The sequence below is a fragment of the Erpetoichthys calabaricus genome, chromosome 18 (assembly GCF_900747795.2).
Source record: "Erpetoichthys calabaricus chromosome 18, fErpCal1.3, whole genome shotgun sequence".
Classification (NCBI taxonomy): Eukaryota; Metazoa; Chordata; class Cladistia; order Polypteriformes; family Polypteridae; genus Erpetoichthys; species Erpetoichthys calabaricus.
In genome coordinates, this window is record NC_041411.2 from 12,359,197 (window position 1) to 12,374,957 (window position 15,761).

At 38.0% G+C, this 15,761-nt stretch overlaps 1 protein-coding gene across 4 annotated transcripts in view; it reads left to right on the forward strand.

Moving 5' to 3' along the window:
- rilpl1 (Rab interacting lysosomal protein-like 1) overlaps positions 1 to 15,761 on the forward strand; it is a 38,159-nt gene that overhangs the window by 15,561 nt on the left and 6,837 nt on the right. For all 4 annotated transcript variants that reach the window (XM_028824467.2, XM_028824468.2, XM_051921085.1 and 1 more), the window contains 2 exons: positions 2,659 to 2,831; positions 2,930 to 3,034. In XM_028824467.2, the coding sequence (XP_028680300.2) occupies positions 2,659 to 2,831; positions 2,930 to 3,034 (278 nt within the window). The remainder of the gene's footprint in view (positions 1 to 2,658; positions 2,832 to 2,929; positions 3,035 to 15,761) is intronic.

Below are 15,761 nucleotides of genomic sequence, written 5' to 3' on the forward strand. Positions count from 1 at the left end.
GTTTAAAAAATTGCATTACAGTTGGAGTTGTGGTCAACTAACTTTACTAATCATACTGATCAATCACCATATGGTCATCTTACAGGCTGTAGACTTTTACAGATGTGCAGATCCTGAGTAATCCACTGCTTTATTTTTATACTTTAAAATGTAATAAATTAATGAAAGAATTTGCAGTAAGTCTTCTTTTAGTTATCCTGTTAATCCTGCAAATGGAAAGGAGGAGCATGGTGAAGCTTTATTGTATTGTTTCTCTTTTGCAATTTATCTATGTCCTTGCATTTTTTGCGGAACAATGACTTCTACGATTTCCTAATATGTACCTTCAGTTTTATTTGGTGCCATTCTCAGCAATAAGATTTTACACCTCAGCATTTATCGTTTATTATTTGTTAGGTTTTAATTTGTTTTTTCAGTTTGTGAAATAATTATTTTACTTATAGCATGAGATGGCATGGTGGTGTAGTGGATGGCACTGAACCCTCACAGCTTTCAAATCTCAGCCTTGGTGTTGTTTGTGGAGCTTAGATGTTCTCTCTCACATTTATGTGCATTCATCTCAATTCTAAATTGACTGTGGTATGAAGGAGTGTAGGCACCCTGCCCAAGGCTGATGGAATGAATTTCACTTTCTTAAGGACCTAGTCAGAAAAAAAGATACAGAATTCATGTAACTCTGAGCAAAAATAATCTCAAGTCGTAAGCCTATGTCATTTTTTGGAAGTAAACAGAAATGAGCCACACTGGCAAATCAGTAATGTGATTTTAATTGATAATTATGAAGTTCAGATACATCTCCAAATCTTTAGACTGATGTTGCAGAAAGCGAATGAAAAAACTGACGGCAAACTTTTTCAATTACAATAGGCAAGCATGCATGTAAAAACATGGCTTCTAATCAATAAAGTGGCAGGTACTTTGGCTTTACACAATAGAGCATGTAAACTATAAATTATTTAAATGCTATCTCGAATACTGCAGAACAACAGCTAAAAATACATGTGTTTAGAAAATTTAGTTCACCAGTTTTCTCAGTCTTTAGTAAGAACAACTTCTTAGACGTAGAATTGAAAGTAATTGAATGGAGGATGCAAAGCTCACTCTATTCACAGCTTCAGGCTATTGTATGTTATAGTTCTGACATTCTGTAATTTTCCCATAATTTACCTAATCATGCATAGTGAATTGTGGGCTGTATTTATAAAACTTGTCATAAACGTTGAATACAGTCTAGATCATTGCTTTTCCTTTAATTACCAAATCAAATCAAGCTTTATTTATCATATACAAATTATGTATACATATAGCAGTTACATAGTTTACTGTCAAATAATGCAAAGAGTACGCAACACGTGTTTCGCCCTTATTTGGGCACGTCAGGCGTACACACTCCACTGCACCCCTCTCGGGGATCGAACCTCGAACGTCAGAGTCAGAAGCGAAGCCTCTTTACACTGCGCCACGGTGTGTGGTTTGTTTATTTGACAGCCTGGAGATCACAGTAATTACATTCATAGCATTCGTAGTCTAAATCTCGATCTGATTGCAGACTGGCAGACCAACCACATGCGTTACCTGGTAGGTAACCAGCCATACAATCAGATCGAGATTCAGACTACGAATGCTATGAATATATAACAGTGTAACAAAAGAAGGCCTAAGATTGGTTATTGTGCTGGAATGAAGCGTTTTCTTTTTGTTTAGCTTCAATTACAATGTGGGAAAACTGCAGGAAATATTAACTAATATGTTCACAGTTCTTAATTTCTTTTTCTCCTTGCTTTTTTTTTTAATCTAATCTTTAATAAGCTCAATAATATTTTCAAAAAGTACAGATGTGTGAATTTTACAAATCCAAATTGAGTGCCATTGTAGTAAGTTCTTTATCATGAGACTGTTTCTTTTGCTTGCTTTTTCAGTTTATTGTACTATTGTACTAGTCTCATGAGTCCTGATTATGGGAATAAATTGAAATCACAAATTATAGGTATTTGGTAACTCTTTTGTGATATATTGTTCTCTGTAAGTACAGTATTGCTCACTGACTGCCTGGATTCATCTCAGATCAGGTACAGTAGAAATCAACTGAAACTTTATCAAGTTACAGTGAATAATCATTTAAAATACTTGTATAGATATATAAAAAAGAAATTTTTAATTGCATGATTTTATTCATGACCAAGTTTATCTTTTAAAACAGAAAGCATTGTGGGTTTGCCAGTTTGCGAATTGGTGTCTGTTGTTGTGCTAAGCACACTTCACTCAAAGGTTTGGGGTGAAGTGAAATTAACATTTTTAATACTTACTATCTATTTTGTTCTATTAAGTATACTAACAATACAGCTTAAAGGGTGCGTATCAGTATTAGACATTCTGTATATTTTTCATGCCTGATGTGGTTTTGTAAATTGGAAGAAGCAAATTAAGACAAAAATGAAGTAAATATTCTCTGCATTATTTATTCATCTCTTACGAATATTTTTCCAAAAATGTTTCTAATTGTTGATCTTATTTGAAAGTATAAATCATGGTAACTTTTTTCCCAGTTGAATAGAGTTGGGAAAAAAAAACACACACACACACACACATCAGGAATGAAGTAAAAATTCAGAAAATATTAAGAGTTGCCTAAAACTTAAGATGTTTCATTTATATTAGGAGGAGCACGTAGCCGAAGAGGAATTAATCACCTCAGAGAAGATGGTAGTAGATCTCAAAGATCCAAACAGACCACGTTTCACTCTACAGGAGCTCCGGGATGTTCTGCATGAAAGGAATGAGCTGAAATCCAAAGTGTTTATGTTACAAGAGGAGTTAGCGTATTATAAAAGGTATGCAAGTAATCGGCAGTGCTGCACATCTCATTTTTAGGGTTACTTTATCATGATATGACTTTTGACAGTATTGTCCTTTTTCACATTTGAAACAGTGAAGAAAATGAAGAAGAGAATGGACCCTCTACACCTGCACCACCACCACCACAATCCTTACAGCCTAAAACCGCCACCCAGCCGGAGTCGGGAATCAAAAGACTGTAAGTGCTGTTACATCCCTGATTTACTCACAGCTTAAAACATTATTATTTGCTGCCACTGCTTCTTACTGATAGCATGTCCACTGTGAAAGGCTATGCGGCCTTTCCATCTGATTTAGGAATATATGAAATGTGCTGCAATGTTGACAGTTGCAAACACATAAGACTGGAATAAACAGAAATCCTTTTTAGTAGAACATTATTATTAGATTCTAAAAAGTACCATTTATTCAGTATTAATTACAATAATTTCCTTCTGATGTCAAGTTAGGCTGTTCATGTTCATGCTATGTCATTTATGACCTTTCTAAATTAAATGTATATCATCCTGTTAAAGATTCTGGTATACTGGGAAACAATAGTAAAAGATAAAGCAACAACATTACTCACATTACATAGTAAATCAAGTTGGCAAAAGCTTCCATTGTGTAAACGTTTAAGTTATAATGTAGCATGTTGTTTTCAAGTATAGTCCTACTTACCTGGCTGGAGCACATTCAAATGACTTTCAGTAGCTTGGCCTCCTTTTTTTAAATCAGTGTCACGTCTTCGAAGGCCTACAAATTTATCATCTTAAATAAACAGTATATTAAGTTTTACTTAAGCACAGAACGTGATTCTCGATCATAAGCCCCTACGCCTTTCCTTCATTGTTAGCTTTGTTGGGGGGGTGGGGTCTAAATAGCGCAAAGCCCCCATCCCATTCCCCCTTATTGTCCTCATACTAAAGTGTAATGCTGCTGCCTGTAAAGTTAATGCACAGTCTAACTAAATGAAAAATAGCTTTTTGCTTGTGGTTTAAGTTCCTCGACTTCAGTTTTCTGAGTGCCATTGATTTGTACATAAAACAACTTCACATAAAGCAGAAATAACCAAATATTATTGTCAGAGCTACCTCAGAGCACATTTTATTATCTCGTAGCCCAATATTAGCCCAAAATTACACTCCTCAAAACAAGTGACAATGGGGAAGAAATAGCAGTTAGGTTGATTTTTAATCATAATTTAATTTCTTAAAACAATTGTCTGGTACAACATGAACACTGGCAAGTTTCTTTTCTGCAGCTCAGTAGTTGACTCTTCCACTCTGTCCAGGCGACTTGCTTCAGAGAAAACTTTTGAAGGCTCAGCGACTTCCAACAAGACAGCTCTCAGATGTAATAAACAGTTTGTGAATGAATGAAGCAGCAAATAGCTTTCCCTCTGCCTCAATTCAATTATCTTATTCAAATATTATTTATAGAATTGGCCCAATAAATGATTTAATTCCATATACTTCCCTCTCTTTGTATGTAGTCAGAACATTCTTGGCCAGTCTTTCAGCTGTATCTTGTTTTAAAGTTTGTCACTTAATGTTTTTATTTGGCAAAAGGGCCTTGTCTCATTAATGATGTCAGATATTTTTAGTATAAGATAGATTTAGCTTGCCATACAGCAGAAACGTTATCTGTTAACATGTAAATATGGCCAAAAATAAATAAATCACAAATGTCTGCATAACCATTAATAGCATAAATGACTGTAATACACTAATGAATAATTACAGAAGAGACTGTTGAAGATAGAAAACTGGGGCCAAGTCTGATTTTAAAAATATGTTCAATTAACATCAAATTAAACAGTTGATTGGAATGAAACCCAGCAGCTCCTATGGCTCTGTACTGTCCAGGACCATAATATCACCCCTATAATTTATAAAACAAGTAGGTAACCTATGGCCTATTAGATTGGTGTGGCTGTTGATTCATTTTATTAAGGCTGCAACAATATTTCTCGGGGGAGCAAGTATGATTTATTTTTACCTTTTGTAATATGATATGATGAAAGGAATGTAAAAATACAAATCTGGTATACAGTCTTTTGTTTAGAGGAACACACAGTAAAAATCACTCATATGAGCCACCTAAGCAAGTAAAACTGCAAGTGTAACACACATGTTGAGATGTTTTTCATAACGGAGTGTAACCTCTTCGCCCCTCCTCTCCCCACCCTGACCTGTCCATGTTACAGACGCCGTCCCCATTCTGCCACTGGCAGATGCTCAGTGTTGAAGATGGATTTTGTCTGATGGTCATTTTTTCCTCTAGCAAGTCCATTTCCAAAATGTGGGGTGTGCCGTACACATTTTGTGCACAACAGTGTCATATCGACTCATCATTCTTGAAGAAGAATAATGCACTGAATCTCAACATTGGATGTTACACTAGAAGTAGGAAAAGAAGAGACAGACAGTGTTATATTTTAATGAAAAATAACTAGTTTCTATGAAAGTGGAATATAAACTTTATCATTAATATCGGAATTCTCAATACTCCTTGAAAAAAATAATAAAGGCCTATAAAAGCCCTGCAGCATGAAGAATATCTCATGTCATTTACTTCAAAAGCTCACTCACCTTTATATGTGCAGACAGTTCTTGGCACAAGAACCTGATATGTGTCAGAAATATTCTGTAGCCTCTACTAAGAGACTAATTTTGGCTCTTGATAAGTAACATGAATATTGCTGTGAACAGTTCTTTGCAGAATATCCATTATGAAAAATATTTGTAAAATTGACAAAAAAATATTACCATGATAAAAAAAAAACAGATTTTTTTTTCCCCCCACATGTAAATACATGGGGGCTTTTGCTGTATGTTTGTCTGTCCATGCCCCATAATATTTAATGGGTTAATGGTCAATGGGAAATCAACCCTTGTGCAGGAATAACAGAATGAGACTACAGTGATCCCTCCTCGATTGCGGGGGTTGTGTTCCAGAAACCCCCGCGAAAGGTGAAAATCTGCAAAGTAAAAACCATATGTTCATATGGTTATTTTTATATATTTTAAGCCCTTATAAACTCTCCCCCACTCTTATAAACATTTCCCACACAGTTATACAGCATAAACCGCCTTATTACGTCCGCTTACAACTCGTTTCACACCCTGGTTAAAGGACACTGTGGCCGTAGATCTTGTATTCTTTTCATCCTTCTTAATATAACAAACCGTGGACTCTTTGATGCCGTAATGGCGTCCTACAGCAGCGTAGCTGTTCCCTTCCTTCAACATATCCAAAACTTTTACCTTTTCGGCAATCGTTAGCATCTTCCGTTGGTGTTTGGGCACGGCCCCAGAAGCAGTAGCAGGAGCAGATCATATTGGAGACATAATGAAGGGCTTGACTACGCACAAAGATAAACACAAAAGAGCACAAAAGTTAACTCTTTACACAGCGAAACATGTTGATGCTGAATGAGCGAGACGAGATGCTGGCTAACGCAAAGCAGAATCGAATGCTGCTCTCCGTCGCTAAGCCAATCGGCACTCAGGAACTTAACCACGTGCTCTGATTGGGTAGCTTCTCAGCTATCTGCCAATAGCGTCCCTTGTATGAGATCAACTGGAAAACAACTGAGAAAGCATGTACCAGAAATAAAAAGAGCCACTGTCCGCAGAAATCCGTGAACCAGTGAAAAATCTGCGATATATATTTAGATATGCTTACACATAAAATCTGCATAGAGTGAAGCCGTGAAAGTTGAAGCACGATATAGCGAGGGTTTACTGTATATAAAGATATCTCATGATTGTATATTAAATACATCATATTAACCTCCTTAACGTTATGTTTACCCCAGGAAATACGAGACAAAAACATTTTTTTTTCCCCAACAGGAAACACTGTTATGTGTAGCAGACAGTGAAAAGGCATGTCTAATGTCCACTGCTGTACTGGTGTAGATTTAGTACACATATTGTGTGACAAGTTTTGAGACAGTCATCAATGCACAGCCTGACGTCACAACAGGACAGTAGAAGCATGTTTCTTTGCACACTTTTCATATTTTTTCTGTTGCTCACGTATGAGAGGGTAGAATGACAGTGCCCAGTCTGCACGATCAAAGCACTCATTGTGTTAATGCAGGCTTCCACAGCGTCCACATTTCCCCTCACACGACCATCAACAGTTGCTGCATTATTAACAGTGCTTAGGGGGCTAATGTCTTGCTTGTCCTTGCATTGGATTGCAATTACTTGGCTTTTTTTTGTCACGCAGCTACTGTCGCACCACAGTGAAGCTTCACACAACTGAATTCACCGGGAGTATCACAGTCGTACCACGCATCAGTTTCACGAACAGTGTCAACATCCGTTAACCAACTCGCACTCTCATCAATATCATTGGATTCGAGAAGTTGGTTCAGTTTCAATTTGTTCTAAAACTGCTTACAGTTTTCTTTTGTGTTTTTTTTTTTTGAGGCTCCACCCTACTCATGAATATTATAAATTACCATAAAGTAAAAAAAAAACATTGAAATATTCATGCTTTTTTAGTGCATGATGTTGTTTCATCCACTAGGTGGCAGCAGAACAGTGTTGCGAGACTCACTTGGGCTTAACACTATAAATCCAATCATTACACGTCACCACAAGCCTGACTCGAGTTTAACCCTAATTGCATAGAATTCCAAGCCTGACACACACTTGGGGTTAACACCAAAAAGGTTAATAAAGTAATTTATTGTGGGTGGCAAATTAGCCATCAGAGTGTGTTGTGTTATCATAAAACTGTTTAACTCGCATCTTACGGTATACTGCTTTGTATACATTAATATGGAAGGTTGTTGGGAAGAACAACTGTCTTTGACTCGAAAAGTTAAAACAGCACATTGAATTTATTTGTAGTGAGTTTCCTGCAGCAGTGGTATTTTTAGAATTGACAACACTAAACTTTGACCTACCGGTCTTAGGATCAGTTCTTCTGCATCCTAAATGTTCTCAATTCTTCTTTCTTCCCTCAGTGCTCAGTGCCATCTTAAACACAGTAACTTTCTTATATTTACCTTATGGTCAGTCTGCCTTCTCTTCATTGTGGTGTTGTATCAGGTAAAGCAAAAGTGCCGATGCTTGACAACTCCATGCCTTCATGACTTCTTCACTCCTACTGTATTGAGCTCATGCATGCCCTTGTTTGTTGGTTGTGCTACAGTGGTTGTAGATGCAGCATGCCATACTGACTGAATCTTAATTGTTATTAAAATTCATTGGATGAAACAGCTTTGTATCCAAAAGGGCTTCATATTTTTCCCATGTACTAACTGGATCCTGTCAGCTCTTAGTGTTAACAAACTATACAAAGTTAAAACACATTAAATTACTCTGCCATACATTTCTTTTGAAAAATGTGAAGTTGAGTATACTATGGAATATTATCTGCTATAATGACATTTTGATAGGTTTCAAAAACATGATTATATCCTACTAGAATAAGTTCTGGAGACCATTAATTAAACAGTTTAGACAAAGTGTATGAACATCAGAAGGGTTACAAAACAGGCTAAAATAAAAACACCGCATCCAAGGGGCAACTGGAGTTATCAAATCATCTCAACTTGCAGATTCTCTTCCTAATGGATCAATGTTTGCACACAGAACTCATTTTCTTTGCACTCCTACACATACAGACTTGCAGCGTGTGATGAGATTCTGCTTTGATCGTTTATATTGTCCTTTATCTATAGAATGTGTAACAGGCTACTAAATATTTTACAGGCAGGGTTGTTTGTTTTACTGAGAGTGATACCTGGCAAGCAAGGCAATTAACACATAAATTAACGTGCAGTGTAAGATTACAGGTAAAAAACCACTGAGAGAAACAAACACCAATATGTCAGAACAAATTAAACTGCTTTTATAAAAGGCTGCATTGTGTATAGCAGTGTGTTTTCTGTAAACCTACATGTTAACACATTTTTCATATTTTATCTTATATTGCTCATTACTGAATTAAGCAGAGCACAATCATAAATACGTGAGAAGGTTTAAAAGAGGACTCTGCGTTTGAACACGTTCTGTAGCTTTCAGGTTTATGCCATTCAAACCGTGTCAACAGTTCCTTTGTATTTCTTATCACTTAGGGGCCAATTAAATTCAGTTCCTTGTTAGATTAGGAAAGCTTTTACATTAACTCGCTGGTTACTGTGCATCAACCCATGGATCAAAGTGCTAAACATTTAAAGTATAATTGCTATAGCAAAACATGTACACATATGACCTCTAATTAAAATGATTGCTGCTGTTAGATTGATTACACCAGTATAGCACAACAAATCTATGTTCATAGAATACAGGGTGAGTCAAAATGATGTTAACACTAATGGTACTGCTATGTCTATACTTAGATACAATTTTTGTGGACAATTTGTGTGCCACATATGGTCCATGTGTTGAACATGATGGCAAACAGAATGAGATATTCCAGTAAGTCATCTTGCATTTTGTAATAAATTGTTTCCGCCATTCAAATGTTAACATCATTTTGACTCGCCCTGTATAAGACATCTAATAGATTTTAGTTGGTTTTCGCCTTACTAATTGTATCTTCTTCTTCTTTCGACTGCTCCTGTTAGGGTTGCCACAGCGGATCATCTTCTTCCATATCTTTCTGTCCGCCTTACTAATTGTATAAAACTCCCAAATATGGTTCAGGCCCGTCTCCGGATTTCCTTGCCTACACTTGCCCTTGGGTGGGATCCTCCCAGTTTATTGGATCCTTTAATCAACAACATCCTGCAAAGTCATTACACGGTTTAATTCAAAGTGAAAGCAAATAATCAGAATGCTAGTAATGAAATGTTCTGTTTTGAGAGTGCCTTTCACACCCAGCTGCCTAAAGTTACGTATGCAGAAATTTATTTGGCTCTTTCTGAATTGCATCTCTGTATGCTGCTGGGTCAAGCGGAAAGGTTATTAAATCCACAAATAATATGAAATATTTTGACATAAAGGTTTGCTGTTTATTTCTTTATGAATGTAAAACAATCTTCCTGCCATATCCTACAGATACTTTGAAAGCAAATGCATGGCTACGTAAAAATTGCTTTAACTGCACCTTGTCTTAGGCTGAATTTTCAAGAGGTTTTACTAAAGACACCTTTGGTGCCTTATTTCATCTTTACAGACTTACTATGTAATACATGACAATGAAATATTACAGATGGAGGCATTTGAAATGCTAGGGTGGGGAGGAGGTGTAAACAATGGTATTATATGTCAAAGTGGTTCTTCCTGCTTCTAGTTACAGTATGTTAAAAGGAAACCATTGTCAAAAGCAATACTTCAGCATTTTACAAAATACAATTTGTTTTGCTGTCTTTTATGAGAAATGTTGTTTTGTGTTTAAATGCTTTCTAAAATCAGAAAGATTAACAACAGCAATATTTATTTATATTGCACATTTTCATACAAACAATGTAGCTCAAAGTGCTTTACATGACGAAGAAAGAGAAAAAAGACAAAATAAATAATAAAAATTAGGGAACACTAATTAACATAGAATAAAAGTAAGGTCCGATGGCCAGGGAGGACAGAAAAAAACAAAAAAACTCCAGGAGGCTGGAGACAAAATTAAAATCTGCAGGGGTTCCAGGCCACGAGACCACCCAGCCCCCTCTAGGCATTCTACCTAACATTAAAAATTAAATGACATTTTTTTTGCATAGGCCAAAATAAGACCTAGAGCATGCTGGGTGGGGACACGGTTATCTTAACAAAACAAGGCAATGAGATAAGTTTTTGTGACAGTGATGTTTGTCATGTTTGTCAGCTGTCTATCGATGGTAAGGTCATGAACGTGGACCTTAGTGGAAGCAACAAAAGCCTGCAGATCCCTGGGTGCTGTTTCACACCTCAGCCTGGTACAGACACTCCTCAGACCACTGACTCCCCCTCTCATACTTATCCATTCATACAGTACGGCTGTAGTTTTGATTCCAAGTCTGAGACCTTCACACCTCATTTGATTCTGGCAGATATGGTCATTTCTGTTTTTTGGAATATCTTTTTGATTATAGCATGATATGCCTTGAGAACCAGTGTGCTGGAAACTTCACTATAAGTTACTTTTAAGTTTTGTTAGCTAAAACCTAGATCCAGCCTGATGTTTAATCTGAGATGATTGAACCTAATTATTCATTTAACTGACCTGAGTTTACTAGGTTGTGAAGAAATGAGGTTGATGTGTGGCACATTAAAAAGTGAGAAGAAAATAAACGCAGACATGGTGTGCAGGTGATAGGCGTTCTGCTGAGCAGACACAGACCAGGCTGGTTTGGACATGTGGAGCAAAAGGCAGAGGGTCATTGGGTGAAGAGGACGTGGAGGGGATAAGGCATATGAAACTAATGGGGATCGCACCTCAAAAGATTTCCAAGAAAAAGATTTTGGGGGGCAACTGGCTGTTCTGGGTAAACCAGGAACATGGCCATTAGGATGATATTGATAAATTTACCAAATGGGAGTGTATGGTGTCATAAACCTTTTCCACCTGCACACTGCAAGTCTTGTTACTAAATAAAATAAGCACCATGGTTTCTTTCCCTCAGGTCTGCCTCTACATACTTGAAACAATCTGACCAAATTCACTGAGACATATCCTAGTATATTATGTATATTTTTATTTTTCACTTATTCCCTCTAATGCTGCATTCCATTTACCTCGTTTATCGGAGCTGGGCATGACATCACGCCTGAGTTGATGACATTCCAGTTAAAACATTCGGAAAACCAATATGGACATCTGCTGTTACACGGTTGTTGTGTTTTCTCTTTTACAATACAGACAACTACTGAACAATGCAATATGCTGATTTAATGAGAATCAAATAGACAGAGTTGCTAGTGAACAGTGCATTACTACGGCGTTCACTTCTGTTGATGCATGGTGCTGCCATCTTGGATTGTCAGGTCTGGGGGTGATGAGGCTCTGCCCACTTAACAAGCAGGGAATCCAAATTTTGGGGGTGTTTATAAATACCAACTTCCCAGTTCAAATAGACTGCATCATTGTATTGTTGGTCACATTAGAAATATTCTACAAATAATTATAAAGACAAATATACTAATAAGTGTTTTCTTACTGTATTTTCTATGTCTGTGTCCTAGTGTAACTGGCTAAGCAGAGCAGGTTGGAATTCTCTGGTTTATTTACTTATGGCCGTGGTCTCCAACTCCAGTCCTGGAGAGCTACTGTGTCTGCAAGTTTTCATTCTAACCCTTTTCTTAATTAGTGACCAGTTTTTGCTGCTAATTAAATATTTCCCTTTATAATCTGACTGCTGAAATGATTCACATTCTTTGATGTGAAGTGAGCAGAACAGATGACCAACTAAATTGGGGCCTCAAACTCCTACCAACTTCACTTCATTCAGTTTCTTAATTTGAAGCCAATTCTCATTGCTAATTAAACCTGTTATTTAATTCCGTGGCGCTCATTCTGCCATTGCAGACATTTCCAAAAACTGTTGATTTTCTTTTTTAAGAGTGCTGTCAAAATGTTTTATGGACCTGAGCAGATTTTGCCGAGGCCTTCATCTTTCTTTATTTTCAGTTATTGTGTGATGGACGCAGGCTGTGGGTTCATTTTGTGTCTTAATTTTGTTTGGTTGTTAATTAAAGAAAAAAAGAAATAATTTAGGGGCCAGAGTCTTAAGTTGTGCATCAATTAAAATTAAGGCAAAGAGTTAATTTGTGAATTTCCCCTTGGGGATTAATAAAGTATCGATCTGATTAGCAGCAAAATCTGGTCACTAATTAAGAAAAACAGCAGTCACAGTAGCTCTCCAGGACTGGAGTTGGAGATCCCTGCCCTATGGTCTGGCACTTGGAGAGATAAACCAGCTTGGATAACAGCAAGAGGGCATTCTTCTTAAAGTCCAGAAAGCATCTCACATGGTTCCTCACTATCCAGCAAATCTGTGATTCTCCTCACTGTTATGGAGATTTGACGAGAGATTCTTGTTTTTGCTACTCTCCTTCTTTCACTCACTACCCAAAGCTTTCAGTTATGGGTTAAAATGTGGCCATGGACTTGCTCGTTAATAAGGAGCTTCATCCACGGATTCTGCAAGTTCTTTTTTACCACCATTGTACAGTGCCTGTAATATCGCACTTGCTTTCACCTTCGTTTGTGAAGAAAGCCCCACAGTATGTACGCCTGTACTGCCTCACCCAATATGTGTAAAGGTAAATGCCGTTTTCCAAAACAAGTCACTTTGAAAGTGCTGACTCCTGTCTTAGTCATGTTACATTTGGTTACAAACTACTCAAAGGCCCCCCAGTCAGATGAGGTCAAGAAGGCAGCATTCACCAGCGGCTGAGATTTAAACAGGCCCTCCAATCTGGAAAGCCTGCAGACTTCAGTTGTGCCTTGAAATCCTGTTCATGGATTGTAAACAGGAAAGGAGACGAGACACACACTTGGGAGGGCAACGTCTGTTTTAAATGGTTCAGAATTCATGCCAAGAATGCATATGCAGGTGCCAGTTTGCACACACAGACTGCCCAAGAGATCTGTATATTTCTAGCTCCTCCAACAACATACCAAAGGGTACTCTGTCATAAGCTTCGTTTTTGTTCACAAAAATGTGAAAGTAGGCCTTGACTTGTCAAAAATGAATGAAGTGACAAAAAGTTGGAACCAAGGTATAATCCAACAGTAATCGGAACACAGTTATGTTGCCAAGTTTAAAAATAGAGAACACCACTGCTATTTGCCACATTTATGGTACCAACACAATTGCCCCAACCGTGTCCAGAGCTTCCAGGATTTCCAGCTGGGGGTCATGAAACCATGCAGGCTTGCTACCATGAAGTTCCTCAGTCTCCAGCCAGAAAACCTGACCCAGTCCCCCCCCGATGTTTGCATTGAATAGCCGCAGTTCAGCCAGTTCTCTGGCACTCCCAGTATTAGCCCCGACTTTTACTTGCATCGAGTCCCATTTAAATGTGTGGCCGGTTGAACTTGTATGTGCATAAATCAGAGACCGTGGGTCCTTCCTTCTGACAGCATTGTGATGTTCTTGCATACGTGCTGCAAGTGTTTTTGATGTTTGCAGGCTTGAAAAGAAGAACATGTACTTGATAAATAAGACATTAAGCCCACCTCATTAATCCCTCTCCCTCTCCCTGCATCCACCTAAACCTCCCCTCCTTATTTTCTATATAGTGCCTTGGATTCCTGTATGTCAAATCATGTTCCCCTGATGAAGACCCCTGACAGAGTTTGAGAGCTTAGAAATAAAAAACTATTTTAAGATACGTGATTCATTGTCTCCCTTAGTGGATTTCCAGCTACAAATACGCAAACCAGATCACAGACCTTTGCTTCCATTTTGATTATTTGATGTTCTGGAAACTAATTATCTGTTGAAAAACCAGAGATGTCTGAAGGAAGTATGAGGACTGATATGTAACATGCCTGCGTCTTTGTAAAGCTGTAATGAGGTCTGCTTTATTCTGGTTTCTTTTTAATGTTATTCTGGTGAATACTGCATCAGGTCGGTTACTCACAAGAACGAAAACAGAAAGGGGGTGGCACGGTGGCGCAGTGGTAAAGCTGCTGCCTCACAGGAGACCTGGGTTCGCTTCCCAGGTCCTCCCTGCGTGGAGTTTGCATGTTCTCCCCGTGTCTGCGTGGGTTTCCTCCCACAGTCCAAAGACAAGCAGGTTAGGTGCATTGGCGATTCTAAATTGTCCTTAGTGTGTGGGCTGGCGCCCTGTCCAGGATTTGTTCCTGCCTTACACCCTGTGCTGGCTGGGATTGGCTGCAGCAGACCCCCCCGTTACCCTGTGTTAGGATATAGCGGGTTGGATAATGACTGACTGACTGAGTGGAGGAGAGAACTATGCCTCAGACCAGTCTAAAGACCCCACACTTGATGAGTTTTTATTATGTTTGGGTTCAAAAATAAAAATATAACAATCTAATATCATTTCATTTTCTTAATGCATTGTTTATTCCTTCCTCTCTGACACTGTTCTTCCAGTTATTGCTGTCCTGTCACATTTTGCTTATCATAGGCGTCAGAATCAAGCAAGATATGCAAAATGTGAATGATGTTGTCAAGATTTCTACCATATTTGGAACATAGAAATAAGGGAAAAAACACAACTAGCAGTCAAACCCTAAACAGAAGACAAAAAAAATACAATAGGTATTTAGTATTATTATAATTTAGTATTGTGAATTTCCCCTTGGGATTAATAAAGTATCTATCTAGTAATTACAAGAAATACATACATTAGGTACAATGGATAAGTAGTACAGCAAAGTCATCATTTTAATATTCTGTAAACACAAAAATCATCTTGCAATTAAAGCAAACAAGAAAAAAACTCAAATGCGCAAGGCATACATTTCCTCACAGAAAATGAATTCCCAGAAGCACAAGAAATAACACTGCAACCAGAAGCATAAAGCGACCTGGAATATCCATCATCCCACCTGCTATATCTTAACTACAGGGTCACGGGGGTCTGCTGGAGCCAGTCCCAGGGCGCAAGGTAGGAAACAAACCCCCCGGGCAGGGCACCAGCCCACCGCAGTGACTTAAACAGAAAATTGGTATGCAAAAGGCACTAGATATGCTGTGCAAGGTTCTCAAATTGGGGGTAAAAAAATAAAACCAACTGACTACCATAGAGAAAAGAAACGACGAGTTTGTAAATAAAGTTGGTAAAGTATGGCAGATGGGCACACAGATGAAAAAGTAGTCGAGGATCAGAAGGGGGCAAAGCACAAAGAAAGTTCATTTGGAGCAAATCGTCTGTGTTGGGTTTAGAAAATTCTCTGGAGCCGGTGAATGGGGAGAGCAAACAACACAGCAGGGATGAAAATATCTGTTTCAGATTGAAACGGTGGGTGTGTGTGTGCTTGGCAGGAAAAGCGAGCAACAGTAAGTT